The following is a 26,475-nucleotide window of genomic DNA, read 5'->3' on the forward strand; positions in this document are numbered from 1 at the left end:
AATTATTATAATTTGATTAATTTGCGAAATAATTTGAAGGAAATTTTATTTTTCAAGTAGAGTCATATAAAGATATATAAAAATAGATTACCCCTTTGACATCTATAATAAAGGGATTTGCGAAATTATATTTATCTTTTCAGATGGCTAGCCAAATTGACATGAACATGCAGAGCGATTTGATGGCTGCGTTTGAGGAATCTTTATAATGTTACTATATCCTGTTTATAATATCCACAGAACTTGGAAAAAGTTCTGTGTATGTTTGGTATTGAGCGATGTTGTATAAATCTTTAAATATGATACCAATCGATAAACAAAAACAATGCAAACAAAGATAAATAACGATGACGACCGATAGGTCATGTGCTAATTATCATAAATGATGATATAATTGGGCGACATACCAACGGAAGATCCTTGGTCGTCAGAAGATTGAAACAATTTAACAGTTAAACCGAGACAAATTATATTGTCTTGAGAATGACAGACACTTAAGTGCGACTATGTAATTAGATAAATACTTATATGATACTTCGAAAATGCTACACTGATTATTGTGTTACATTTTTCCGGTTTTCATAAGTTTGTACTTTATGTAAATTTGGAAACAACATATTATGCAAATAAGAGAGGTTTGCATGTGATAATCGAATGCGTGCGATTAAAAATGAATGCTGGCTTAGAGAAGAGTAAAAAACGTGTATATTTAGTTAAGTTTTGTATTTTTCCACATTGAGTCATTAATCGTTGGTAGGATTACATAGAAAGTATTTCTGCCAATAATACATGTAATTATTAACTATCATTAATATCGCTTTTGCAAATTTCTTTCTTAATTATTCATATACGCTGTTTGTAATCGCGAAAATAGCTGAGCGTATTAAGTGAATATAAAAAAATGTAAAATAATATGAACATCCAAGAACCTGATGAATTTAATAATGATCATCACGGCTGTCCGCTTGTGGCTTCAATTGATCAACTCCTGATCGGTCAGAATATTATTACTTAATTAATGTATAATGTTGTGATTGATTTAAGAGTTATGAGCCAACTGGTGGATGCAAAGGTATTCATTAACTCACTTTAGAACAATGTTGTCAATTATTACAAATAATGATAAGATGATTCTAGAATTGAAGTAGTTTCGATCCTACCAACCATTACATCAGACTATGTACCTTATTCTCGGTATATTTTAGGCTCGTGGAAAAGAAAATTATGTGAAAGTGACGTTTTTATTAGAAAAAAAATTATATTTATTCGATTATATAGGTATGGTATCCGCAAAAAATCGGAAGGTTATTAAAATATATAAAAAATTTTGGGAAAATACGTATAATCTTAAAATGTCATCTTCTCGAATTTGACGAGCAAGTAAAGTTGTACGTTAAATTTTTTGGGCATGGTCCGATTAATAACTGAGCCGCCCGAACAAGATACACGAATCGAATAAATCCTGAGTAAAAAAAAAAAAATATTTAATTGGCCAAAAGTACAAAAAAGAAAATTGAATTTTTTTTTTCATTTATCTTGTGTGATTATTAATATAATCCATTAATTTTTCAAAATTATTTAGATTAAAACAGTCATAATGGCATTAATATGTCAAATAAATTAGAATTAATACTATTACTAACTTATTTATGTAGCTATATACAATTTTATTTTTTTAGGAATTTCTATATAAACTTGTATAGTCTCTTTATTTGTTGTACATATGGCGATACTTGTATATCGGCGATGAGCAGTCGTTACAATGGCGTAGGTTGTCTAATGATTAATCCAAAGTAATTATCATTGTTTAAAGCTTTGAGGTTTTAAATAAAATCGTGATTTTTATAAAATTAAGAACTATGATAGTTTGATTGTGATCGATTGGATGGAAAAGAATAGAGCGAGATGAAACAATTTGGATAAATTCAAAACTTGCTATGCAAACATTATGAGTCCTCGAGCTCTCTATTAAAAATCAAATCATTTTGAAATATTGAAATAATGAACGATGAAAGGAAAGAAAGTACAAGAGTATATTATCGATAGAAAAGCTACTTTTGAATATTTTTATAGTTTTTCGCATTCCTATTTTTGTTATATTCTGGATTGGAAAAAGCAAAGGGAGCTCGTCAGAAAAGTGAAAGCGATCTTCAGATGAAGACACACTATTTATTATAGAATGTTTGTTCTTTCATATCAGTAACGATCTTGCTCTCATTGATCGTCGGTCACCAATATTTAGCAATATTAGAATATTTCTATAATCTTTCGTTTTACTGCATCTTTGAACGCTCAATATGAGCGCTCATTCGCAGTTTTTATCTAATCAAAATTAAGAAAGATCTATGTGATCTTATTCTTAAAATAATTATACTATCAACACGCTGCGATAGTAATATTCGCGCGGTTTAGTATGTACAATGATTTAGTCATCGGTATGTTATTGTTGATGTATACACTTAATATGATAGGATTTGATGCGAGATTACCAATTTAGCGATGTATAAAAATTGATAAATATATCGAGTGTGTTCTTTTCATGCGACGTGTGAAGCGTCTAATGTTATACGTTTAGCTTATAAAAAAAATAAAAAGAAATTTTTCTGCGCAATTGAAAATGATTGACGAATCGTTTCGTAAATTTCGTTTTGTAAACGTTGTTTGTCTATACGAGATTCTTCCGTTCGAATGAAATTACTAACAATTTGATTTGGCGAATATTATAAAACGTCACGATGACATTTAGGATAGTGAAATGGTAATGTAAACTATTGGCAGAAGCAATTAAAAAACGTTGAAGAATTGTTCGTAATTCTTACAGAGTTTAATGCTAACAGCATGAACATTCTGTTTAACAATATAGTAGATAGATATGCAATGCTTCTGCCATGAATCATTTTGATATGGTGTCCTATAAAAGTGGATGTTTAAGTATTTTTGTTTCTTTTTTGTTATTGCATATTTAGGCTTGATAGGTGCAGCCAGCACGAGTAAGCATATTGTTGCCTAGCAATCTGTAATAACAAAAATGAAACAAAAAAGAATTTTGGAACTTGAGTGCATGATAGAAAGAAGATAATTATTAGAGGGGATGAGTGTGTAAAAGAGAAAAGGAATGTATGAAAATAGATATTAGGATTGTATAATATGTAGTTTGTAATTGTATATACAAAGTGAAATTGGCAGCATTCGGAATACAGAATATCTATGTATAAATACTATATTAAGTACTAATAATAATACAAATGTCTATGTATGTGATAAGGTTTATAAGAAAAAGCCGACACAGATAGATTATATAATCTTATTAGATCTCAGCGTAAGTTAGGATATGAACAACATACACCCATACTTCGTAAGTAACACCAAAATCACTCAGCTCTGTATCAAAAAGTAATTTTTTATATAAGTTCCCACGAACGCACATCATCTCCAATAGAACACGAGTTTTAGCAAACTTACTACGACTAACGATAGCGGACATTTAAACTGGTTGTACATAAATAATAATGAGATGGAGAAATAAATGGCTGAAGTAAAGAGACGCTTGATGTTGTTAAATAAGAGAGAAAGAGAGAGAGAGAGAACGAGAGAATGAGAGGGAGAGAAAGAGCGATTGTTAATTGAGCGTTAATTGCGTTCATGTACCTACATTTCTTTCTTTCGTTATACCGATGGCGCTAGCTCGTAAATTTACTTTCGTATTTATGTTAAATATAATTTTTTATAAATAAATCGTATTAAAAACTGATTTATAAAATTGCTACAGTGAGTTTCAATTTTTCCAATATATAATCTTATAATATTTTTAGTAAAATATAAAAAATTAGACGTACGTATATATATGTAAAGTTTTTGACAATTTTAATTTTTTTTTTATTAACATTTTAGAGAGAATATAATTGATGTTGCACAGAGAGATATTTTTGTATTTATTTTTTTTTTTAATAAAAAAGAGCGTATATTTGCGACTCTCATTAATGATATGTTTATATACAAATTTCTCTGCTTACTTAACAACATCAATCTTATATATATTACATATAATATATATATCATATATTATATATATATATATATATATATATATATATATATATATTATCTATATTATTATATTAATCATCAAGAATAAAGAAAAATAAGAGGTTTATTTATACGATATATTTCAATTAATATTAACGTGCAAATGTGAATACAAAAGCTACTATAGATTATTCATTGTATATGTATGAGGGATTATCTTTTCCAGTTTATTATTTTGCATGTTACGTAATATATGTATGTAAAACTGAGAGTATGCAGAACAAGAATGCGAATATAACAAATCTGTACAGGAAATCACTTATAGCCAAGATATAGGTATATATAAAAAAAAAGCGCTGTCATGATTTCGTATTTGGTAGGTTTTTTTTCTTAAGTTGTTAAGTGGTACAGGTAAAAAAGAAAAAAACAGCGTTATGTATACTATTAATATATCCCTAAAAGGGATATCGTATATTATAATCTTCTAGTAAGTTAAGGTAATCTTAAGATTTAATTAATAACTAAAATGAAAACAAAAAATGTAATGGTAGTTTTATTGCGAAACCTCACCTCCTTTCCACGACCATGCATGAGCAATATCTGCTCAAAAACAATCGAACTTCTAGATGCGAATTTTGCCTACAGTTAACTTGTTATTACGTTTTTTTCACACAATTACTCTTCTCATTCGCAATACTACGCATCCTACAAACCTTTCAGACCGTTTGCTGCTTCTTATCCCGGAAACGTCGAATTAGGCACAGGCGCAAACAAATAAAAATAATGTAGAGCTACGGTGCGTTCTTTATTGAAACTTACGAAACTCGTAATAAAGTCTTGATAAAGTCAGACACCGTGTTGTTTATTGAAACGATGAAACTCCTTTAATCTCATAGCCTGCATGCGGATGAATCCAGTAGCGTCCGCAGGCTCGAAATCACCCTGAACGTCCATCGAGACGAGAGTCTGGTTGTACAACGAGATCTCGCTCGATCTGGCGATCGCCATAGCTGCAAGAGAAAAACTCTACCTTTTATCGGTTATAAATTGAAAAAAAAATAATCAGTTACATTGGACTTAAGTAACCGATGATGAAAATTTTTTGGTTTCCAATTAAACCTTGCACAAATCTACTAACCCTTTCCCTTGTACAGTTGCAACCTTACTGTACCGTTCACGTATCTCTGCGAATGCAGGATGCATTCTCGTACGAAGTCGCATTCAGGCGAAAACCAGAAACCTATAAAAAGTTTTTATAAGAAATTCTATCCAATTTGTTTAGAAATATTCTTCACTTTTTTACATATTACATATTTGCAATTTTACATATTACATATTTGGTGAATACCGTTATAAACGTAATCCGACATCTTATCCGTCAGGTATGACTTGACTCTCAGCACTTCGCGATCCAGCGTGAATACTTCCAAGTCTCGATGCGCAATCTCCAAAATGTTGACGCCCGGCGACTCGTAAATTCCTCGAGACTAAAGTAAATTATTTCAGTAATTATTATTACTACGATTTATTTCATAAGAAAATAAGTTTCGTAAAAAATATACTTTTAGTCCAATAAATCGATTTTCTACGATGTCTATCCGCCCGATACCGTGCGCACCTCCGATCTCATTGAGATATTCAATCATCGCAAGAGGAACGTTGAATATTTTCCCATCTTTTAGCCTCTTCACGGTAATCGGGCGTCCTTCCTTAAAACTAATTTCGATTTCTTCCGCTTCCAAGACGGAATCTGTCGGATCCGTGGTCATTTTGTACAGTTCTTTCGGTGCTGGAACGGCAGGATTTTCTAATATCCCGGATTCGTAACTACAAAATTGAAGATTAATTAATATTTTTTTTTTAACATTCTGCACGGAAAGAACAGTTTTACTGAAATATAAATCTAAAAATTTGACCAGGTATAAATCTGAAAATAATTTAGTTAAAATAATGAATAAACATTCTGATGATTATATTGCACGAATTTTTTATATTCTGGTAGCCAATTTGAACATCCTATAATATCTTCTTATAATAACATCTTATGAATAAAAAATAATTTTGATGACGCAACAAAATTATTTTTGGATTTTTGGACTGATCAAATTTTTCGGTACTTTAGCAAAATTACTCTTTTCATATGCATATAAGAGCACGCTTGTCACACCTGATATGCACGAGATTAGCATCAGTGCTCCATGGCTCTTTCGGCGTTGCTGAGATTGGGATACCATTTTGTTGTGCATATTCCAACAAATCCGATCTTCCTTGGAATCTCGTGTAAAATTCAACTTCCCTCCATGGAGCTAAAATCTTTATAAACCTCTTTTATAATATCTTTTATGTCGTAATTAAATAACACATCTGATATGATTGCCAGATTATAGCATTGCTTTGCTTCTAAGATATATCAATTACATTTTTGTGCTTCTGAAAAATAGCGTGGAATCTTTACATGAAAAACAATAAGAATCTAAAAGACAAACTTTTCCTACTCTTATTTCTTAATCTCTTAATGTTCATCAGATTTTTTTTTATTGTTTGCAAAATAATCATTTACCTCTAAGTTTACTGATAAACACAACTATAGTATAACATTATATCATTATATATTAATTATAATTTTCTATTCAACGATTATGTAACTGTTACATGTGTTATATTACACTTATATCGTTAAATAGAAAATTATAATAAATACTAATATTGTGCCATATTGTTAGCTGGTTGTTTATTGAAGATTTAAAATAGACATAAAGTACCGTGATTTCAGGGCATAGACTGTAACAGCTCAACTCAAAGCGAACTTGATCATTTCCTTTTCCAGTTGCTCCATGCGCGATAACACCGGCACCTTCAGCCTTTGCGGTTTTTATTAAGCCCTGGCTGATGCACGGCCGTGCTATAGAAGTACCCAGAAGATATCTTCCCTCATATAGCAAGCCACAAGCCACAGCGGGCCATACGTAGGAAGTTACGAAAACTTCTTTGACATCATCTATTACGACCTAATTGAATTTTTTGTTCGTTTATTATAATGTTTAGAAATAACAAAATTCACTATATGCTTCTAAATTCCCTTTTTATAAAACGTTTCAAAATAAAGATTTTTTTTTACCTTGACGGCTCCGATTTTAAGCGCTTTAGCTTTAATTGCATTAAAATCCTCCTTTTGCCCAATGTTCGCCTGAATAATTTCAAATTTTTATACTTCAGAAATGATTAACATAGTTACAGAAATTCTTACCACATAAGCGATAACTTGATATCCTCTTTCTTTCAACCAAAATAATATGCAAGAAGTATCTAAACCACCGCTATACGCTAGAATTACTTTTTGTTTAGTATCTGACATCCTTTACTTTCACTGCTTCAAGCAAAAATTAAGAAATGAATTAAGAGAATAGAACAGCTGGCAATGATATTCAGTACCAGAGTCTGCCACGTCGACTTTAAACGGACTTTAGTTTTGTTGACCTTAAATTTGATAACCCCGGAACCGCGAGCTCTAATTGGTCAAGTTATCAAAATATTTTTAATTAAGATATCCATCTAAATCAAAGAGATATTCTTTTCTAATGTATTTATTATATTTTATTCTTTAAATCTTTTATTTTTTAATTTTTGTGTAGATGTGGCATAGATAATTAAAAGAAGACTCAAGAATAGAGCGCATCGTAGGCCTTTATGAGTAGAACATTTCTGCTCAGACTATAATCTACATACATACATATATAACAGGATATACTTAACTATAAATAACATTTAACTTTGTAATAATCTCTCCACTAGTAGATCGCAACATTGACATTATATTGAATAATTATTAATTATCATCATCTTATTCGTCGATAGGTGCAAGCTTCTGATCGAGAGAAAACGCTTCACAATCATAGAACGAATTGCGAAAGATCTTGCGATACACATACATTTACATTGATATATTATATAATTGCATCTGTATTACATTCAACGGAAGTAAATAGTTACTAATCGAATTTGTCAGAGAGCATTATATATCGTGAATATGTTATATACTTATGAATTACATTAAATGTAGCATCTGCATTGGCAATTTGTTAATTGAAGAGTGTTTTGCTGAAACTACAGATAAATAAATTAATAAAGGAAGAACAATATACATCTGCCGGACAATATACATCTAGCGGTTTTATTTTACATTCAATATCATTAATAAGTAAATTCAATAATATTGAATAAATAACTTTGTATCGCTGTTACATTGATAATAGAGTTGAAGAGAATAAAGTGAATTACGATGAAATTTGATGTCTATCTGTTTTTACAGATATGTTTGGTGAACAAAGACAATTGTATATTTAAAATGTCAATTCGAATACAGTAAGTTTCAACGAGAGAAAGATAACAAAATATTAATAACAAAAAATATACAGGAATATTACGATCCTTCTCTACAATACATTTAGATCTTCTTCAAATTTCCTTCTTTATTATCGACAAAGAACTTTATAACGCGCATGAATATATCTCTAGGGCTTCACTAGAGGCTCGATTACCTCGATATATGTAATACCACCAAAAGGCTCAATACTATTATGCAGCTTCGTGCAATTTACATCAGTATTGCCAAAGTATTTCGTACGATCTCCGATGATTAATGTATTCGCGCAGGCACTTGATAACTGGGTCTGATCAAGACTCTTCGTGCTCGATTAATACACGAATACTTTCATTGTTATACAGCTGGCAACTATATTACGGGATACTCGCTTGACATTTTTGCCCAGAACGAGGCGCTCTCACTTAAAGAATTGACTTTGTATTCGTTATTTATTCTAATTTCACATTCGAGATCATTTATGACTTCATAACTGGTAGTACTGATGGAATTTGAAGCTAATGGCAAATAGGAGTTCGGGAATGTTATCTCTTCTATTAGTTATGTAATAATTTAGATGTGCAGTTTACTCAAGTCGCTCAGGAATGACTTCGGTGTAATTATATGAGATGAACCTACAATACACAAATTCATGATAAAAAATAATAAGTCTTTAATTGTATTTTAATTAAAAATTCAAATAGAAGTTGAATATTGAGATTGCTTACCAATTATAACTTCCCAATTTTTTAATGCATTCGTAACTTCATATGCACATCGTATTTCAGAAAAGCATACTCCACCAACTACGAAGACGATCAAGCGAGGAACATTTTTGATGGTTTGTTGACCTTTATCTTTGTGCCAGTGTCCATATCGTGCACTACAAAATCATTTACTATTTTTAGAAACAAAATGACAACAAATTTATGCAAAGAAAAGTTGTTATTACTATATACCTAGTTGGCGCATGATATCCTGAACTGGCTGTACGTCCAGCAAGGAATGGAAAATGTTTGGAATCAAGTTTATCCTCGATAGAATCTTCCATAACATCTTTGATTACTGGAGTCCAACGGCTCATTTGGTAAGTTTGCTCTGTAATTCTTTCTTTACGTGGTACTGTGTATAACTTTTTGCGATTACTCTGTAGAGATAAAACAGTGTATGTTGCCAATAATAAAATTAAATAAAATTAAATTACAGCTTTAAATATTACCAAAAAGCTTTTTGATGTATAAAGTATAATTTATAAACATTTAACTTACATCTACAACAACATTAATGCCAAGATTTGCCATATTGACAATAGTTTGTTTATCGTCAACAGATATTTGGGCGTGATGAACCAAACGATTAAGATTCTCATCTGTGATGCCGTTTTTGCTGATAACATATAAAGCTATAATGCGTAATTTATCTAAATGATTTACAGTCTGGTCAAGTAAAATTGGTGTGATATTTCTCATGTGATCTTTGATACGTTCGCCTTCAGCATCAGTACCCATAGCTAAGTCCTAGAATACACAATCACAAGTATAGGTAATTAAAAAATACTTCTTCCCAATTAGATTTTTGGATAATGATTATGGCATTACATACTTGCTCCACTTTACAAAGTTTATCTACATTTCCTTGATAACGCTTCATGCAATCTTCGGCTAATTGTAAATGCGTGGCATATTTGCTCAGTTCTTTTTGATATTGCGGCATCTTTTTGATCATCTGCGACAAATCTCGCATACTCTGCTTATCACCTTGTGGCATTCTTTTTGATTCTGTAAACTTTTTCAAATTTTTAGTCACGTTCCTGAAAAATATGTTTTACCGTTATAATATATATTTTTCATGATTATTAATCTTTGATTATTAATCTCGCAAAATTTTAAATTTATACGTACTGAGACACTACGGCAATATGCTGATGCCTAAGTTCTACCCATAAATCATCATTTTCATCCAACAATACTTCTTTTTCTTGACCTGCTGTTGCCTCAAACCTGTTTAATATTACATGATAAACTCTCATTTTAAAAAAATTTATATAATAAATATATTTTAAATTTATAATCTCAAACTTTACTTACCTGTAGACATCGTTGTCAATATCGAGTAAATCATACGCCATGGCTTGCAATGTGAGTTCGTGCAACAGAGGTGAGACGCAATCAAATCCCCTATCTAAAATCAATAATTGAGAACGTGCTTTTTCAGGCCCTTCTCCCATTGTTGGTTCATCAGCTTTGTATGCATCTAATTTCTGCTGCACCAATTGAGCGAGTTCAACATTGCGGTCAAAGTCACTATAATATATATTAATAATAATAACATTAATAATCTTGAAAATTATCAAAAATTATATAATTTCAATTTTTAGCAAGCACAGAGAAATAATGAATTAATATATTTAAATCGCATGTAAAAATTGAAATTACCTGCGATATCTAACTGATGGATATTCCCCAAGAGTGGCGCAGAGTGTCGCAATTTGTTCGGCAATCCGCTCCATATTAGCTGATCTCTCTTTGAAGAAAGAAGGATCGTAAAAGCAAGCGAAGGTTTCACGCGAATCCAATGAGAACACCTAAGAAAATGGCAGATTCAGTTTTGCAATATTTTCATATACAATAAAAAAAAATGCAAATCTAATAAGAAAGTTTTACATTTAAAGCAAAATAAAAAAGCATGCCAATCGATAACTTTGAAAGTAATAAAATCGGGTACAAATAATTCGATTCGTGATCACATTACAAACATGTACAACGTATACTTTTGAGTCGGAAGGAAAAATGGTGCGAAGAAAATTTTTCTCAACAGGAAGTTTATCGCCTCCTAGTCTTTTGCAATCTAAAAGTAAAACCGACCGGAAAAACGTCCGGAAAAAGCGAGAGAAATCTCTAAGCTCGTGAATACTCGAAGATTGAAGGCAAATTTTCGCGCTCTAGAGCTACAGCTAGCGTCTATTATTTTCGTCTGCTTAATCGTCACCTGCGATTCGTACGGCAAGAATGCGATGTTGATCTCTTTGAGGGTTTTGATCTTTTTAGCGGCAAGAGACTTGCAGAGTTCATTGAACAGCTCCTCCGGGCATACTGCCATCGAGTGCAAGCATGAATGCATTCTGATTATTAGTATGTGCTTGTTCATGAATCATGTGAAAGGCACGGGATGGACTGGACAAATCGGATGAAAGGATAACATAATATTAAATATCAACCCGATTGACATCCGGATGACCCGTGCGATTAAATTCATGTGATTAAAGGCCGAGAAGTATAGCCGAGAAGAACATAGAACGCGTGATGAATAATTGTTTTATAATGTGTTATACATGTCCTGCGCGTGTATGTGTCTATGTGTATAGATGTGTATGCCCATCACCACGAAGGACGAAACGCTCAAACATTTTTCTTTGTATAGTGTTCTTTGCTTTACCTGTTCTTCATACGGTATGAAAGCGATGTTGATCTCTTTTAGTGTCTTTATGTGCTTAGCTACCAGCGAGTGACACAATTCTTTGAACAACTCGTCAGGGCACGCTGCAAAGAGATATACTGAGTATGTCGAATCACGAGAAATTAAAAAAAAAATCGAACCGTTTAATCTTATACGATTGTTCTTCTCAAAACATCGGTCAGTTTATTAGCTTATATTTAATGAGAATGAATGAGATCCGTATTATTATGCTGAATTTGGACGATCGGTTACATTCGCATGAAGACCTGCTGTGGGGATCAGAGTAGGAATAGGTTTAATTCAATAAATTTCAAATAATCATTTTAGCACAAAACATTAAGTAGATGCTTAATTATATAATTATATATTTAAAATATATAAAAATAAAAATTTAAGTATTAAAATTATTTTACAAATACGATTAAAAAAATCTGAGAATTTCAAATTTGAGTAAAAATTAATTTTAGGCTAAATCGAGATAATTTGTACATTAAATTACAATCAATAATCGTATAAATTTATTAGAAAAGCTTTTAAAAAAGGTCTATATTTCTTCTATGAATTTTCTAATTTGATAGATACTCTATAAAATTGCATAAAATTCTACGGAAAAAAAAAACATTGGATCGTTTAGATTGAAGGAGGAGAGTACCTCTGACGGAGTATAGGATTAACTTTGACAAGTACCTTCCGTGAAGTATACGTGGGCGACTTTGTAAGTGGTTCTTGTTGGATTACTGAAGTCGTCGATCAATTTTTGCACCGACAAATTACAAGGCGTGATAAGGTAAATAGCCTCCATCGTCGGCAGAGGTTCACGCTTCTTATTGATATCCTCTACCAGGGTGATACCCTGAGCGCTGATATCGTGCATCTTGCAACAGGCGGATACCATCCTCATAGCAAGTTGATCCACCACCAAGATCCGCCATTCTACCCCACCTGTTGGCTTCTTCTTTTGCTTGATCACCTCATTCATAATCTCTGCAAAGGAATTAATTATCAAAAATGATAAATTCTGAAAAAAATTATGAATTTATATTATATTCTTTTTTTCTCCTCCCGTTCGAAGAGAAGTAAAATAATACAATTTACAATACACCTCAAGAACAAAGCAATTAAAGTAATTATTAATATAACCATATTTTTCGCAGATCTATTCTATAGAGAATTTTTATTCGATATTAGAATAAAAATTCTCTACATAAATAATTAATTATCGAGATATTAGCAGAAATATATAATTCTGACTTTGTCTAGCTATGTTGTAAACCTGTTAAAAAATAACGGTTAAAAATAAATATACATAATTGATAGTAAAGACAAGATTTCTTTCATCTTTATATACATATAAATTCAAAAAATAATTATTAAATATCAAGATTCAGTCCTGATAGAATAAATCTGTTTTATATAATTTCTGATGTTAAATCACTTCGTCAATCTGTAAACCGTTTTTATATTTAAAATTATATTATATATTATGTATTTAAAGTAATTTAAAAATATTTATATTTTTATTAATATTATGTTTTGTATTAAAGATAAAATACGAAATTTTAATTAATAATTTTTATAAGCGACTTTTTTGCTTATAAAAATTATTTCAACAGAATTGCGGAAAACGTGATATTTTTTTCTCTGCAGTATATAATATTTATATCACGCCGTTTGTAACGGAATAGAAATCAATATTTAGTAATTATATTTTCCGCATAGAATATATGTATTGCGTGTTTCTATTTATGACCTAAATAATATAAACTAAAATATATAATTCGAAAAAAAGAGAAAATATCTTCGTGCAGAAAAATGTTACAATATCGACTTTTACCTTGTCAAAATGTTTTAATTAAATAATTTAATTAGACTACGTTTAAAAAATGTTTTGAAAAATCAGAGATAAATTCATGATTTTTCTTTCATTTAGTTTCTTCAAGAAATCGTTAAGAGAAAATTTGAATCAAGGGAAATTAATTGTACTATTAATGAGCAAGTACAATTAACTTGACATGAGTCATTGACAGCGCCGTGATTGATAATTAACAACGCTGACGGACTAAGAAATCCTTTGATGTTCTCTAACATATATTGATCGTTTTACGAGAGATGACGTCACTGCGTGCAGGTACGTATCAGTGAGCTGCAAACCCCGGTTTTTCGATTTTCAGAAAAATCAGCTACAAAACATGCGTAAAAGTCTTTCTTAATTCTTAATTGAGAAAGAAAAACTTCATAATCTTCAACATAAAAAAGCAAAAGAGACTTTTTCGTCAGACTTAAAAGAGTAATAAAAATTTCTCATAAAAATTAAATAATTTTAATTAGTTTCTGAAACAATTGTTAGATAGATAAGGAAATAATTCAATAATATTCTTTCTATATATCTATTAAACAATTTCCTTCAATATAAATTTGTAAGATAATGGAACAAGAAGGAATTTATTTTACTTTGATATTAATGTTGATTCATATTTTTTAAGAAATTAAGACATAAGTATGACATGCAAAATGACGTCATAGTTATGTTGTATATATTGATATACATATATAATTTCGCAACCATATGGGAAACGCGATAGTGAATAAAACATGGGTTATTTTTGCGACCTTTAAATAAAATGTCTCGGAACTGACGTCATTGAATTGTACTTAAAAGCAAGTTATTTCGAGAAAAATATGTCGTCGAAATCGAATGATTGGAAAAACAACGTACAATGCTTACGCTAAATGAGCGTTTCAAATTCGAATTTTTAATAAGATGAGCATGATGAGAAAGGCACGAAACCAAGATAAATAAAATAAGCTTTTTTAATTCATTCATAACATCAATTGATCTTATAAATAATCAGTGATATGAAAATATTCGCGAAGACAAGTGCCCGTACTTTTCACATTTACACTTCGATATTCATTCGAATACATGTCAGGACTAAAATTTGCATACTGGTGGTTGTAAATCGATGATAATTTCGATAAAAAGTTCTGCTATCGAGTCGAACTGATTTCCGTGTTTGGACGCGATAATCAATACGCAACGAGTAACATAAGATATATTCCTTCCATAATTGTGACAAGAATCGAATTCGCCGACGCCGAATTCGCCGGTGTTATTTGCGAGAATCAAATCTTCGCGACAAAGATCGGATATTTTCCTCGATTGTGTTTTTGCTCGGCGTTTGACGTTTCTCCGTCGCTCAGCCGTTTCCGATGAAATCATCGAGGGAGTGCGTACGCCCAATCGTGAAATTGATCTTTCGCCGCGATTGCGAGATTGGTAGGCGCGAGATCGATGTAAGCGAGACATCGCGCGAGTCATCCGACGATGTCGTGTAACGATGTTTACAAATAGATCCTAATGCCGCACAAAATTAACGCTTTTTTTACGCTACTCACTTTGACCGACTTGTGCCTTGAGCGCCATTTTGACAGGACTGACTAGCAGCCCGTTCACCAGATGGCGACGTGCACCGTGACACCACGGCGCGGCGCAGCGCGGCGGCGATTCTCGCGCTGTAGCGCGAAGTTGGCCGAGTGTCCGCTTCGATCGGCGCCTGCGCGATACGGCCGCGCCTCTGCCTTGTGTATTATTAGCGATCCGTTCCGATTAGCCGCACTTTTTCACGCGCATTTTCTTGCCCTCCCTCTGCCTCGCTCTCACCCCATCTTCCTCTTTCTCACGCTTAAGAGAACGTAAGGTATATGTATTTTTTATTTTGAATACCGTCCGCGTAAAACATCACGGAATCGCCGTTACAAAGCGGGATGGAGTCAAAAAAATTCGGCGATTGTCCAATAACCAAGCGATTTTATGCGGAAGATTTGAGAATTTACGCTCGTTAAAATCGCGAGAAACGGAAAATGCAGATAAGATTCCAACTTTACGTTTCATCGGTAGTTGCGACACTTCTTTTTGCAATATCACGATCTGTTCTAGATATCTGTTCTAGATCCGAATATCATTCTGTTTCTTGAATTATCAATTCGAGACAGAGCCAGTACACTGCTGCTCTTAATATAGACGATTCAGATGTTTCGTGGCACGCTTTTTAGATATTCCTTTATTATTTTCGGATCCCTAAAATTTTCACTAAATATCTGTGTATGTACATGTGAATAAACACATATCTATTTAATAATCTAATATTATTTTATAAGGGCGTGAAAATTTCGTTATTGCGTCTTATGCGCAGTCGCGGAATATTACGAATATTAACGCGCGATAATTGATGAATTTAAGCCTGTGTTTCTTTCGATTGAGAAAAATTCAACTTCAATAAGCTTGTCTTTGCACGTGATATTTATGAAATACGTGTGTTTGCAATTATTAAATACGTGCAAAAAAATTATGTCCAATAAAAATTTAAATATTATCAATCGGTCTAGTTCATCGATGAGAAAATTCAAATAAAATTATTTACATTCATCTTTGCTGATGTAGATTAATTTTCTTCGTCTTTCTAACTTGATTTCAGTTTAACTTACTTTCTATTCTTTTTTAATTAAAAGAATTAGAAAAAGATAAAAAATAAATTAAACCGATATTAATTAAAAATTAATTTACATTGATAGGAAAAATTAATTTACATTGGAATAAACATTAATCATTAGTTTTGCAATAGACATGTCACGTGGTATTATGTCCATTCGAGAAGCATTTTCAATTTATTTAAGTATTATAATTATTTAATGTCGCCCAAAGTATCAATTACAATGACTTTGTCTTATTGATTTCTTAAGCAAAAGGACCTAAATTAGTAGAATAATTAACTTAATTTCAAGATAATGTTTATTATAAGATGATAACATGATAATATTTGTTATATATATTTAAAATTATTAGTAATATTTTTGTTGTTATATAGCGGTATGTCATCAAGCACAAACAGAATGATTGCTTGGTTTAAGGCAAATATTTCGTTTATTATACAAAAGAAAGAATAATTTTGCTGGCAAATCTAAAAATCTGGCCAAATCTGAAAATAATTTTGTCGAATTATTAAAATTATTATGTAGGAAAATTATTATGTAGCTTAAACATAGCAATAATATTGCAAAAATTATTGATCTTCGAAGCAAATAACATACATAATAATTTTCAAAATCCAGCAAAATTATTTTTAGATCTGTATTTGATTAAATTTCTTACCAGCAAAATTTTTCCATGTAAGACAATTTTAAATATAAAAACTGACTATGATTACCACTAAAATTGTAAAATAAGGTATAAAATAGTTATCGCGTATTATTTAAGACGAAAAAATTTGGAGCATTAAACATTGTTCATGCATTTGACTTTTGATGTGATTTATTATTATATGATTGATTCTTTGTTTAATCATTTTTTATCCAATAATTCTTATTCTTTCTTAATTTATTATTAATTCATTTTTTATTCATCATTATTAATTTCATTTTTTATATTGACGGCAGATGATGACTAAGTTAAGACGAAACGTTCCGTCACTTATTATTCGTGCTAATTAAACATTTTATTTATTCGTTTATTTGACCTTTCTTCTACATTTCTTCTATTTGTGAGCTAATACGAGCTGAATTCCTTTAATTATACATATAATACATTATCTTTAAATTACAAGGCAGTCATTCTTTAGGCCGTTAAGGCCTTGCTTCGAGCGAGGTCTCTAATCGGCGTGTGTATTCCCATAGCTGATCGCGAATATTGAACCGCGACGCGGAGAGATGACGGCGTCGCGCGGTATCGAGGCATCGGGATCAAAGTGGCCGATTTGTTCGAGTGACACCGGCCGGCGGCGATTACGCGCAACGTGCGCGTGAGAGACATGAAGTGAGCGGGGCAACGAGAGCGGGTCGGTCACCTGACAACGAGAGCGAAAGGAGCGAGCGAGAGAGAGAGAGAGAGAGAGAGAGAGAGAGAGAGAGAGAGAGAGAGAGAGAGAACGACCAGCGCGGGTGGGAAATGAGAGCGAGGGAGCGAGAAGGAGAAGGCGAGAGGGGAGAAAGACAGAGAGAGAGAGAGAGAGAGAGAGAGAGAGAGAGAGAGAGAGGGAGAAAGTGGAAGAAGGAGGGAGAGACTGACGGGAGCTTCTCGGCGCACCGCGAGGACACGAGCCAGCCGTGCCGGCTGTGCGCCGCTCACTCGCTGCCTCAGTTCGGATTTGTTCGCCGTCGTGTGTGTTTCGCTTTGTTGCGCGCGCGCGCGCCCAGAAGTGAGGAGAGAGAGTGTGCTTTCTCGCAAAGTGTATCTTCGTTGTTTTCGCATATATACTAACCGCCGGGTCTCCTCTCGCGCGTCCGTGCGGCTCTCCCTTTTTGCGAAATCCGCTCGCCACGGGGGTCATTGATACCTCGTCGTACTTACGTTCGATTCGCATATCCGCGACCCCGCGTGTCACCCTCGTGTCGCGAACGCGTGACGAGAGAGAGAAAGAGAGAAAGAGAGAAAGAGAGAGAGAGCGAGGAGGGAGGGAGGGAGGGAGGGAGGGAGGGAGGGAGGAGTAGGGTCGCGTGTTCGCTGCGTAACCGCGCCGTGGAAGAATGTGTGCCGCGGCAGTATCGCTCGGCGGTGTCGTTTCCCAGTGATAATCGGACGGGGGAGAGGGAGGTTTATGTGCCTGACCTGTCGTGCCGGGAAGGAGAGGAGAAGCGTCATCGCGACCTGGATATTTTTCACGCGATCTGCACACAAGGCAGGAAGATGAAGCTGGAGTATCCCTGCCGCGTCGAGGGCTGGCTCAACGTTTGCGGTAAGTGCACACGCAACTGTTTATTGTTTACAAGTCGCGAGTGAGTGATCCGAAGGACGTTCAGCGCGGCGGTGCGGCGAAATTGAAATCCCGAATGACTCGGCCATAGCGACGGACGACGGTTGAAGTTCGATGACGTCTCGTTCGAAATATAGGCGATAGCTCGCCTTGTTTAAATAAAAAAATGGCAATAATTGCGTCCGCCGGAATTGGAGTATCATCATTCCTTTGAATAAACCCATTAGTCTTTAGTATCGTTTAATCTAGGCTCCATTAATATGAGTGTCTTTGAAACGTGTCAGTTGATCGATGATTTTTGAAAGCACGCGATGCTTCGGAAATCGCGACAGATTACCGGGAAGAGACGTCGCTTTGCATATTCGGGGAACACGCGTTCAGGTCGCGTAGCGGGATTTAAATCGTAACGGGTTTTGCACCCCACGTGCGAGCTCCCCGTTCCGCGAAGTACATATTTGATTTAAACTCCGAATCGGAGTCTTTCGAAAAGGCCAATGTGCGAAGAGTCGTTCGTCCATGTGGGGGCTTCGATGCTTCGCATTGTCGTCCGCGTTTAATCTCTCAAATGCACGCGCGCGATGTAACCGGAATGCTATTCCGTTGGTTTCGACATCACGCGAACTACACGTGCCTTGTTGCATAATGACAAACGTTAAATCGTTACGTGATGGAGAAGACCGGACTATTTGATATCCATTATGCGTTTTGCATTCGATCGAACGGGCCGTAGACTGGACGGAGTCGGAATGTAACATTAAATGTATATTAATTAAGGTGTCCATCCAAACTGAATTAACTGATGAAACTGATAACAATTGATAACAGTATGGAAATCTTAACGTCTCATATATAATATATATATATATACAAATTATATAAATGATCATTTCGGATATTGAAGATGTTTGTCTTTGTGAGGAAAGTTTAAATCAAAATGTAACGTTTTACTTCTGTTTTTTTTTTTTTTTATTATCTGAGCGATTATTTAAAATTAAATGATTCGAGTATATATTTCTGTTACTTTTATTGCCGCCCGGTCATTAACATTTTTCGTCCTGCAAATTATCAGCATATTGAGAGTGAAGCAAATATGATGAGTTTGGCGGTTATCAATTATAAAAATATCTGCGACATCACACAAGTGAATTCGATAAAGCTTTATCCGTATCGAACGAAGCTTGAAATACTCAGTATTTCGCGTTTTTAGAACAGTCATTGTGTGTTTCAATAAAATTTAATTATTGCCAGCGAAAACGCGTTTGTTTTTACACTACAGCGTTGTTTTTTAGAGAGATAATATATATGTTCTTTCGATATGTGTTTGTTGGATTATAACTTAATATGTTACGTCTGATAAAAATATTCTCTCATTCAGTCGACAAATGAAAACTGCAAAGTTAGAAAGCTTTTCATTCCTCGCTGCGGGAAAAAGAATTAAGAGCATTAAAAAAGAATTTTATGTCGAAGACAATTCGCGCAAGGTCTTGATTAACTGCCGTCGCGTTTTCCTCTTTTTTTTTCCTTTATCGTCGTAAATAGAGTTCCTAGCTCGTCGCTAATTCTTCCAAGTACCGCGCGATTGTTGTGAATAATTTAAAAGCGTTAAATGCTTTTTTATTCCATTTCTTGGATCTTAACGTTCGTTCGTAATCATTTACGTAATCCAGGAAGAAAATGTAATAAATAGTGCTGAAGTATCTGATGTTATGTGATAGTCTTTTTTAATATCTCCTCCGCATATTTCTCACTAGATTCGATACTCTCTCTTTCCTTTTCTTTTTTTTTTTTTTGTGCATTTCTCTCGCTTTCTCGCCGAGACTATCGCGTCAACGTGTACCAAGTTCGCGAAGGAAAAAAAAAAGAAAAATAAGGCTAGAGTGACATTTCTTTTCGTAGCAACTCTCATGTGGATTCGAGGGGATTTCTTACGTCGTCGGGTTTAACGATCTCGTGCTTTTTATAGCGGATCTCGTGTAAAATTGGGGGGATTTCGATTTTTTTACGAACCATCCGACACATCGTATGCGATGCCTATCGATTCTTTGGCTGACTGAAGAAAAACCCTCAGTCTGGTCGCTTGCGTCTTTTTGCTATCGATATCGAATAAAGGACCCGACATCCATTAAACGTCCCGATGACATTTTTACAGATTGACCCTTGAAATTCGTAGCTTAGACAGCACGATTATTGGAAAATGCTGAGACTAGAAAAATTTACACTTCGTAAAAAAAATACGTAAAATTACATGAACAAGTATAGAAATTGTACATATTATAACAGAAATATATACATTTCCGTCATAAATCATAATCGTAATTCTTACATTTGTTATTTAAATTTACTTTTTTCACAATGCAGATTGTGCTGATGAAATTGATGTGAATTAGTTGATCTTGATATTTTTTGAAATTCTAGAATGCAAATTAAAATCTGAATTTTTATTCGAGTTTTTATTTTTATTCGAATTGTATATTCTACTACTGAATTGATTCTACTTCAGTTTTAATTTTAAGTTTAAGAATATATATATTTCATAAAAACTTTTATTTTTTAATGCTTATTTATGTAATATTAATACATTTAGCGTTTGATTATACATGTATATAAATTATTAATTAGTTTATATGTAAGTTATAATTAGTATTTTCTTGTTTATGCTGTAAAAATCTCAATATAATAATATAGTTATTTATATATATTAATAGCATATATATATATATATATATATATATATATATATTTTATTTTATACATTTTACTGTTTGCATTTTCCCCGTAATTTATTCATACTTGAGTCGCAACATCCTTATTTCCTGCCGATCATTTGCGATTATCTGGACACTCGGGGGAATATTTTAATTTCCCGGCTTGTCTTCGTTTACAATCTGCATTGCGTGTATCGTCAAGTATCGGCAAAACGTCCCTGTCGATCGTTATATCTTTTTTCGCTCTTGAAGCGTCGCGCGCGCATTTGCATCGAAATGAAAACATTCCCATTTGATCGCCATCTCCATTGCAGAGGCCTTTTGTCTTTGCCCCTGCCCCTGAATGGACGTTCCCTGTATCATGAATTTGTACACATCCGCCATTCACGGTCTGTCGCGCGAATATCCTTGTCTTTACCGAGGTAGTCTCGCCAAGACACTTCTTTCGTTTTACTCTTTTTAATTTACAAGACGGCTGGGAAACTTTTCTCTTTTAACTATTATATGCGCATTGTATTCAAACAATCAACTTTTCATTTTTTTATTATTTAGAAATTTAGACTTGATTATATACTATTTAAAATATTAATTTTAATAACGTAATAATAACGTAATATACATTTAATAATAATACGAAATAATAAATGTAATAAATATAATATAATATAATATGTAATAATATTGATGAAATGAAATTATATGAACTAGTAAAGGAATAAGAAAGAAATGTCTTTTGGTATATTTATTAAGCAAAGAAGAAAAATTTCTTTTCTCTTATCAGGTCAGCTTAGAATTTTACAAATTCTAAGCGTACAGTATAATATTCTAAGAATTTGCGAAGAGAAGCAGGTATAATTTTTGCTCTTTTGGTCGACAGGGTGCATGAGCTGGTTAGGTTCGAACGATCGGCTTCCCAATAGTTCGGTCGTATTTCATGCCTCCCCCCCCCCCCGTACCCTTCCGGAAATAATAGAGAGAGCATTTCCGCGGCACGTGACGAAAGGCAACGTGTTATAACGTAAGCCGCAGGTTACTGTCCGCGCGGGCAGGTAACCTGCCGCTCCTTTCGCGTGTGATCTGCATGAATAAATCATGTGGAGTTGTGAGAGCGAAGAGAAGGGTGAAGGAGAGGGGGGAGTGATTGTAACTCGTTTTATTCAACTTTCAAAGCGAACTTGACTTTTCCGTAATATATATTTTGAAAACCTGCCGAAAAATAATTTTACAAATGTGCATTATTTTTATTTTTATTTGAAAAATATATATATCTTATTGTTTAAGATCTTTTAATCATCACTATAGCAAGGACGTGCAATATTAAACCTACTTTCTCCAACCAATGCTTAAACATGTAAATTACACGTATGACGCAGCGTTGACTTCGCGATAAAATACTTTTATTGAAGGAGTTGACAACACCAATGACAAACAATAACTTTGAAGAAACTTTTTAAAGAAATTGCTGACTTGTTAACAGATATTTATATTTTGATGCTCCTTTTTAGGTTAACCTTTTTTGGTTATGCAAATGTTTTTATTATCACTTTTGATTTATAAAAGCATCCCTGACCATTCCTGGAATTAGCGAAATTAAATTCCGTTGATGACAATCACTTGTTATGTAATTTAAATAAGAAAAGTAATAGCAGGTGATAATAAATGTCAGGATGATCTCAGTAATCCTTATTTGGTAAGAAAATTTGAAAGTTTCTTGAATGTGCAGATCGAAATGCAGATGCTCTTACATGTTGTCATTAATAAAAATTCCAATATATCTATTAGAAATCAATCAAGATCGAGCTTAATATAAAGAACAATTAACTTTTTAGAACGCTTGCGCATTGTACATTTAATAAAAATTATAATTTGATAAAACATTATATTATTTCATTTCTTGTTGCAATTTTACGATTATCTTACATATCGATTATAATACGATTATCTTACATTACGTAATATATAAAATAATATAGTTTATTACTACGAACGGTTTGTCAGATAATCGATTCTCATATTGAAAATTATATTTTTTTCTACTTCTTATCACATTCTGAGATAGAATCTTATCAAAAAATTTAAACGAAAGATATAGCATTCAATTTTTTTTCTTCCCCCATGACATATAACAATAAATTAGTGTAGTAAAACCGATGGGTTAAATATCCGTATGTAATATTTCCCCAGACGCGATTTATTTCATATTTATGTACATTATGTACCGGCGTTTGTGCATATTCTCCCAGCGGAGTGCGTAAATAATTGATTTATCGTAGGATTCTCTCGTACAACGATTCCGCGGCTCCCGTTTGACCGAAGTTCATACGTATCGTATGCGGGTTTCCGTCCACCACGATACTGCGCGATCAGGTTTATCAGTGATATTGCCATTACTACTTCATTGTGTAATTGCACTAGTGTTTCCCAGTAATCGATATCGCGGCGCGCACCCAGCTGTAAGCGTGCTCGTAAAGCTTGAACCCGAGTTCATGGCATTCCGAGTGTTGAGATACGAGCTCTGCCTTCGCCGTGCATCCTTCCTTCTCTTCCTTTCTTTCTGCCTGTTTTCAATTTTTTTCAACCAACCAATATTATTTATTTATGTCAGATAGTATCTCGAGACGTAAGCTTAATTTTGAAAAGCATTTTTTCAAATATCGCTTCTACTATATGGCATATTTTATGTTATTATTATTCTTCGGACGAATATTGATTTCAAGTTCGAGAAATAGAATATTTAAATACGTATATGTATATTTAACGTTATATTAAAATATCTATATATACATAATTTTACACGCAATTATACTGCAAAGTGCGAAATAAATATTTTCACGCATTCGCACTATCGTAAAAATATTTCGTTTCACGCAATATAGGGCAATGCAATTATAATGATAATAATCTGGTCGTTAGAAACGGCTATATGTAATATTTTGAAATACTGCTGGGTTTAACATAATAAATATAATCCAATATGTGAATAATTGTATTACCAGTTTGCAAGGATCGGTAGAAATTACTTTCTCATACTATTCTAAACTCGTTTTATACCAGTTTAATTAATTGAAAGGTCGGATTAAATGTCGATAAGAATTTCACGTTCTAGGAGAGATACATTTAAATTGACACAGTTATACCAAAGGAATCAATATGCGCTTATATGTTTGTTTATTCGTATTTTTAATTTTTGCAAATATATTTTGCAAATACTAGATATTTCCCGAATTTCTGGAATAGGAATTATTATAAACAAATTTATAGCAGATTGTTAGGTCATATAACATGTCTTTTCGCATTTTCTCGCGTCAGAGCGATGCACAAATAATAAATATTGACGCAGGTTCGTTGGCGCCAGATCTTCAAACTCTCTTCAGCCTCATCCTTACGACAGATGATTGATGCGGAAATTGGCACGTCGTCTTCATAGGTGGTCCTTTTACACGATCTTTATGGAAAATCTACATGGTCGACGAAATTCTTCAGCCTAAATTTTATCCTATAATATCGTAAAAAATTTAAGAAAAAAGTATAGAATGTATTGAGATTAAGCCAAAAGAATGATATAATTTAAGAAATGCATTAATTTAAGAAATATTCTTTTTATTTTCTTCATTTCATCTGTCGGATTTTATTACTTGATATTCAAATATTGCCGCAGTTTCATTATTTCTACAATTATGCAAAATCATTTTTTTTTTGGCAAAGAAACTTTACAAATGCGAGGCTAGCGATTGCGGGTTTCATATAGATCTCGTGTTTGTTGAGCTTCTCTACCCTCTCTGTTGGGAAACTTGGAGATCGAATGGCAAATAGGAGATATCGAATTCTCCCTTCGCTTCCGCCGCAGTAGGAGCAAACATGGGACTTAATATCGAATCATTAGCCCGTAATGAGAGACGTGACCTTCTCTGCAAACGCCTGAGTGCATTGATGCACAAATCGGAACACGTTCATCTATCTAGATTGGTCGTCATTCGCAATGCACTTCAGTCAGATCATAGTAAATATTTAAAGATCCAACTGGTAGCGCCTCGATATTCAAGTTAAAGATAATCTATTGGATTTTATCTATTTGAAAAGGGGTTATAATTCAAGAAAATTATAACAGAGTTACTATATGGGACAAATACAATATTTATTATCTCTTTTATTATATCTTATTATCTTTCGATTCCGATAACAACTTTACTGACTAGACTTCATGAATTTTAATTTTGTTTTTTATATTATTTTATGAAATATTAAAAATATATAAATTTGACATTTATAATATTAAATTTTAAAATATTTTAATATTAGCCATTTGGTAATATTTATATTGAGAATATTCCTAAGTAAGATTTAAAATGCAAACACTAGCGTTAGATAAGAGCAGACATGTTGGGACATTTTGTGCAGAAATTACGATAGTATTGACAGACTTCGCAAAATTCTTCAAAAGAGTTTTAAGGTTACGGTTTAATTATTCGTCTTATAGACATATAAGCAGGAGAGATGGAATCGAGCCAACAAGGTACGGTTGACAGGGACGAAGTTGCGAAAGCAAACGTGAATTTATGATTATTATTATTTATGATTATTTTTATGATTTTATTATTTACAAATGGTATGCGTATGTCTTTATTACGAGAAATATGATCATTAACATCATTGATTACTATTGAATTACTGGATATGTATGCATGATTCATTGAATATCCTCTTGCAATACGTTATATATTTATCAATATGAATAATAGTAATAATAATAATGATAATGTATAAATATAAGAAAAGTTTACAGTTCCATGACGTATTTTTATTTTACAATATTCAATATTCAATAAAGTTATAAATACGATTTATATTTATAACAGTTTCGGATTATCGTATTAACGAGTCCTTGACTCACAAAGTCGGAAACAGAACGATTAAAATATCAATGCGCGAGATTGTATTCCGGCATTCATGTATACAGGCACGCATGCATGGGCCTTGGAAGAGAATAAACTTCTAGAAATTCAAGTTTCCGTTTATTCACTACGAAGCAGACCTAGTATTCTTGCCGAAGAATATATAAAGTTTTTCGAGAAGTTACCCGCTTCTATTGACATTACCTCATAGATTCGCAATGGCCACGGTAAAGTTGCTCACGCCACGAAAGTTGACTACAGCCAGATTCAAACTGACATTGAAGGGACAT

At 33.0% G+C, this 26,475-nt stretch overlaps 3 protein-coding genes and 1 long non-coding RNA gene across 10 annotated transcripts in view; 2 read left to right on the top strand and 2 right to left on the bottom strand.

Moving 5' to 3' along the window:
- Positions 1 to 3,751, top strand: part of LOC105432240 (homeotic protein female sterile) — a 28,407-nt gene extending 24,656 nt beyond the window's left edge. For all 6 annotated transcript variants that reach the window (XM_089084345.1, XM_089084347.1, XM_089084348.1 and 3 more), the window contains one exon: positions 144 to 3,751. In XM_089084345.1, the coding sequence (XP_088940471.1) occupies positions 144 to 209 (66 nt within the window). In that variant the 3' untranslated portion in view covers positions 210 to 3,751. The remainder of the gene's footprint in view (positions 1 to 143) is intronic.
- Positions 3,752 to 4,149: 398 nt separating this feature from the next.
- Ass (argininosuccinate synthase) lies at positions 4,150 to 7,556 on the bottom strand. The gene is made up of 8 exons (XM_011646936.3): positions 7,274 to 7,556; positions 7,145 to 7,213; positions 6,789 to 7,034; positions 6,194 to 6,339; positions 5,589 to 5,853; positions 5,375 to 5,513; positions 5,165 to 5,266; positions 4,150 to 5,036 (listed from the first exon to the last, which is right to left on the bottom strand). Exons 1-8 carry the CDS (start codon positions 7,379 to 7,381, stop codon positions 4,873 to 4,875), a joined length of 1,239 nt encoding a protein of 412 aa, XP_011645238.2. The 5' UTR covers positions 7,382 to 7,556; the 3' UTR covers positions 4,150 to 4,872.
- A 136-nt stretch (positions 7,557 to 7,692) lies between these two features.
- Rop (Syntaxin-binding protein Rop) lies at positions 7,693 to 15,386 on the bottom strand. Of its 2 annotated transcripts, none has more exons than XM_011646939.2 (11): positions 15,239 to 15,386; positions 12,530 to 12,826; positions 11,822 to 11,925; positions 10,822 to 10,970; positions 10,474 to 10,689; positions 10,288 to 10,386; positions 9,989 to 10,196; positions 9,655 to 9,903; positions 9,346 to 9,533; positions 9,115 to 9,269; positions 7,693 to 9,021 (listed from the first exon to the last, which is right to left on the bottom strand). In XM_011646939.2, the coding sequence occupies exons 1-11, from the start codon at positions 15,264 to 15,266 to the stop codon at positions 8,960 to 8,962; spliced, it is 1,755 nt and encodes a 584-aa protein (XP_011645241.2). In that variant the 5' UTR covers positions 15,267 to 15,386; the 3' UTR covers positions 7,693 to 8,959. The 2 variants fall into 2 exon arrangements, with proteins under 2 accessions (XP_011645241.2, XP_011645240.2); XM_011646938.3 differs by lacking the exon at positions 11,822 to 11,925 and adding an exon at positions 11,375 to 11,478 and having other exon boundaries at positions 15,239 to 15,385.
- Positions 15,387 to 16,920: 1,534 nt separating this feature from the next.
- LOC105422682 (uncharacterized) overlaps positions 16,921 to 26,475 on the top strand; it is a 64,398-nt gene continuing 54,843 nt past the window's right edge. The window contains exon 1 of the long non-coding RNA XR_016141131.1: positions 16,921 to 18,570. This is a non-coding gene — a long non-coding RNA (uncharacterized LOC105422682). The remainder of the gene's footprint in view (positions 18,571 to 26,475) is intronic.

Source organism: Pogonomyrmex barbatus, unplaced genomic scaffold (assembly GCF_055798465.1).
Source record: "Pogonomyrmex barbatus isolate J1 unplaced genomic scaffold, ASM5579846v1 scaffold8, whole genome shotgun sequence".
Classification (NCBI taxonomy): Eukaryota; Metazoa; Arthropoda; class Insecta; order Hymenoptera; family Formicidae; genus Pogonomyrmex; species Pogonomyrmex barbatus.

Bases quoted from the DNA above. Each gene is read 5' to 3' on its own strand.
- Rop (XM_011646939.2), bottom strand. From the start codon at position 15,266: ATGGCGCTCAAGGCACAAGTCGGTCAAA. The intron at 10,690-10,821 runs GTAATTTCAATT...TATATATTATAG, and splicing joins CCATCAGTTAGATATCGCAG to TGACTTTGACCGCAATGTTG. The intron at 9,534-9,654 runs GTAAGTTAAATG...TTATCTCTACAG, and splicing joins GCATTAATGTTGTTGTAGAT to AGTAATCGCAAAAAGTTATA.
- Ass (XM_011646936.3), bottom strand. From the start codon at position 7,381: ATGTCAGATACTAAACAAAAAGTAATTCTAGCGTATAGCGGTGGTTTA. The intron at 6,340-6,788 runs GTACTTTATGTC...AGGTTTATAAAG, and splicing joins GTCTATGCCCTGAAATCACG to ATTTTAGCTCCATGGAGGGA. The intron at 5,514-5,588 runs GTATATTTTTTA...AATTTACTTTAG, and splicing joins ATCGATTTATTGGACTAAAA to TCTCGAGGAATTTACGAGTC.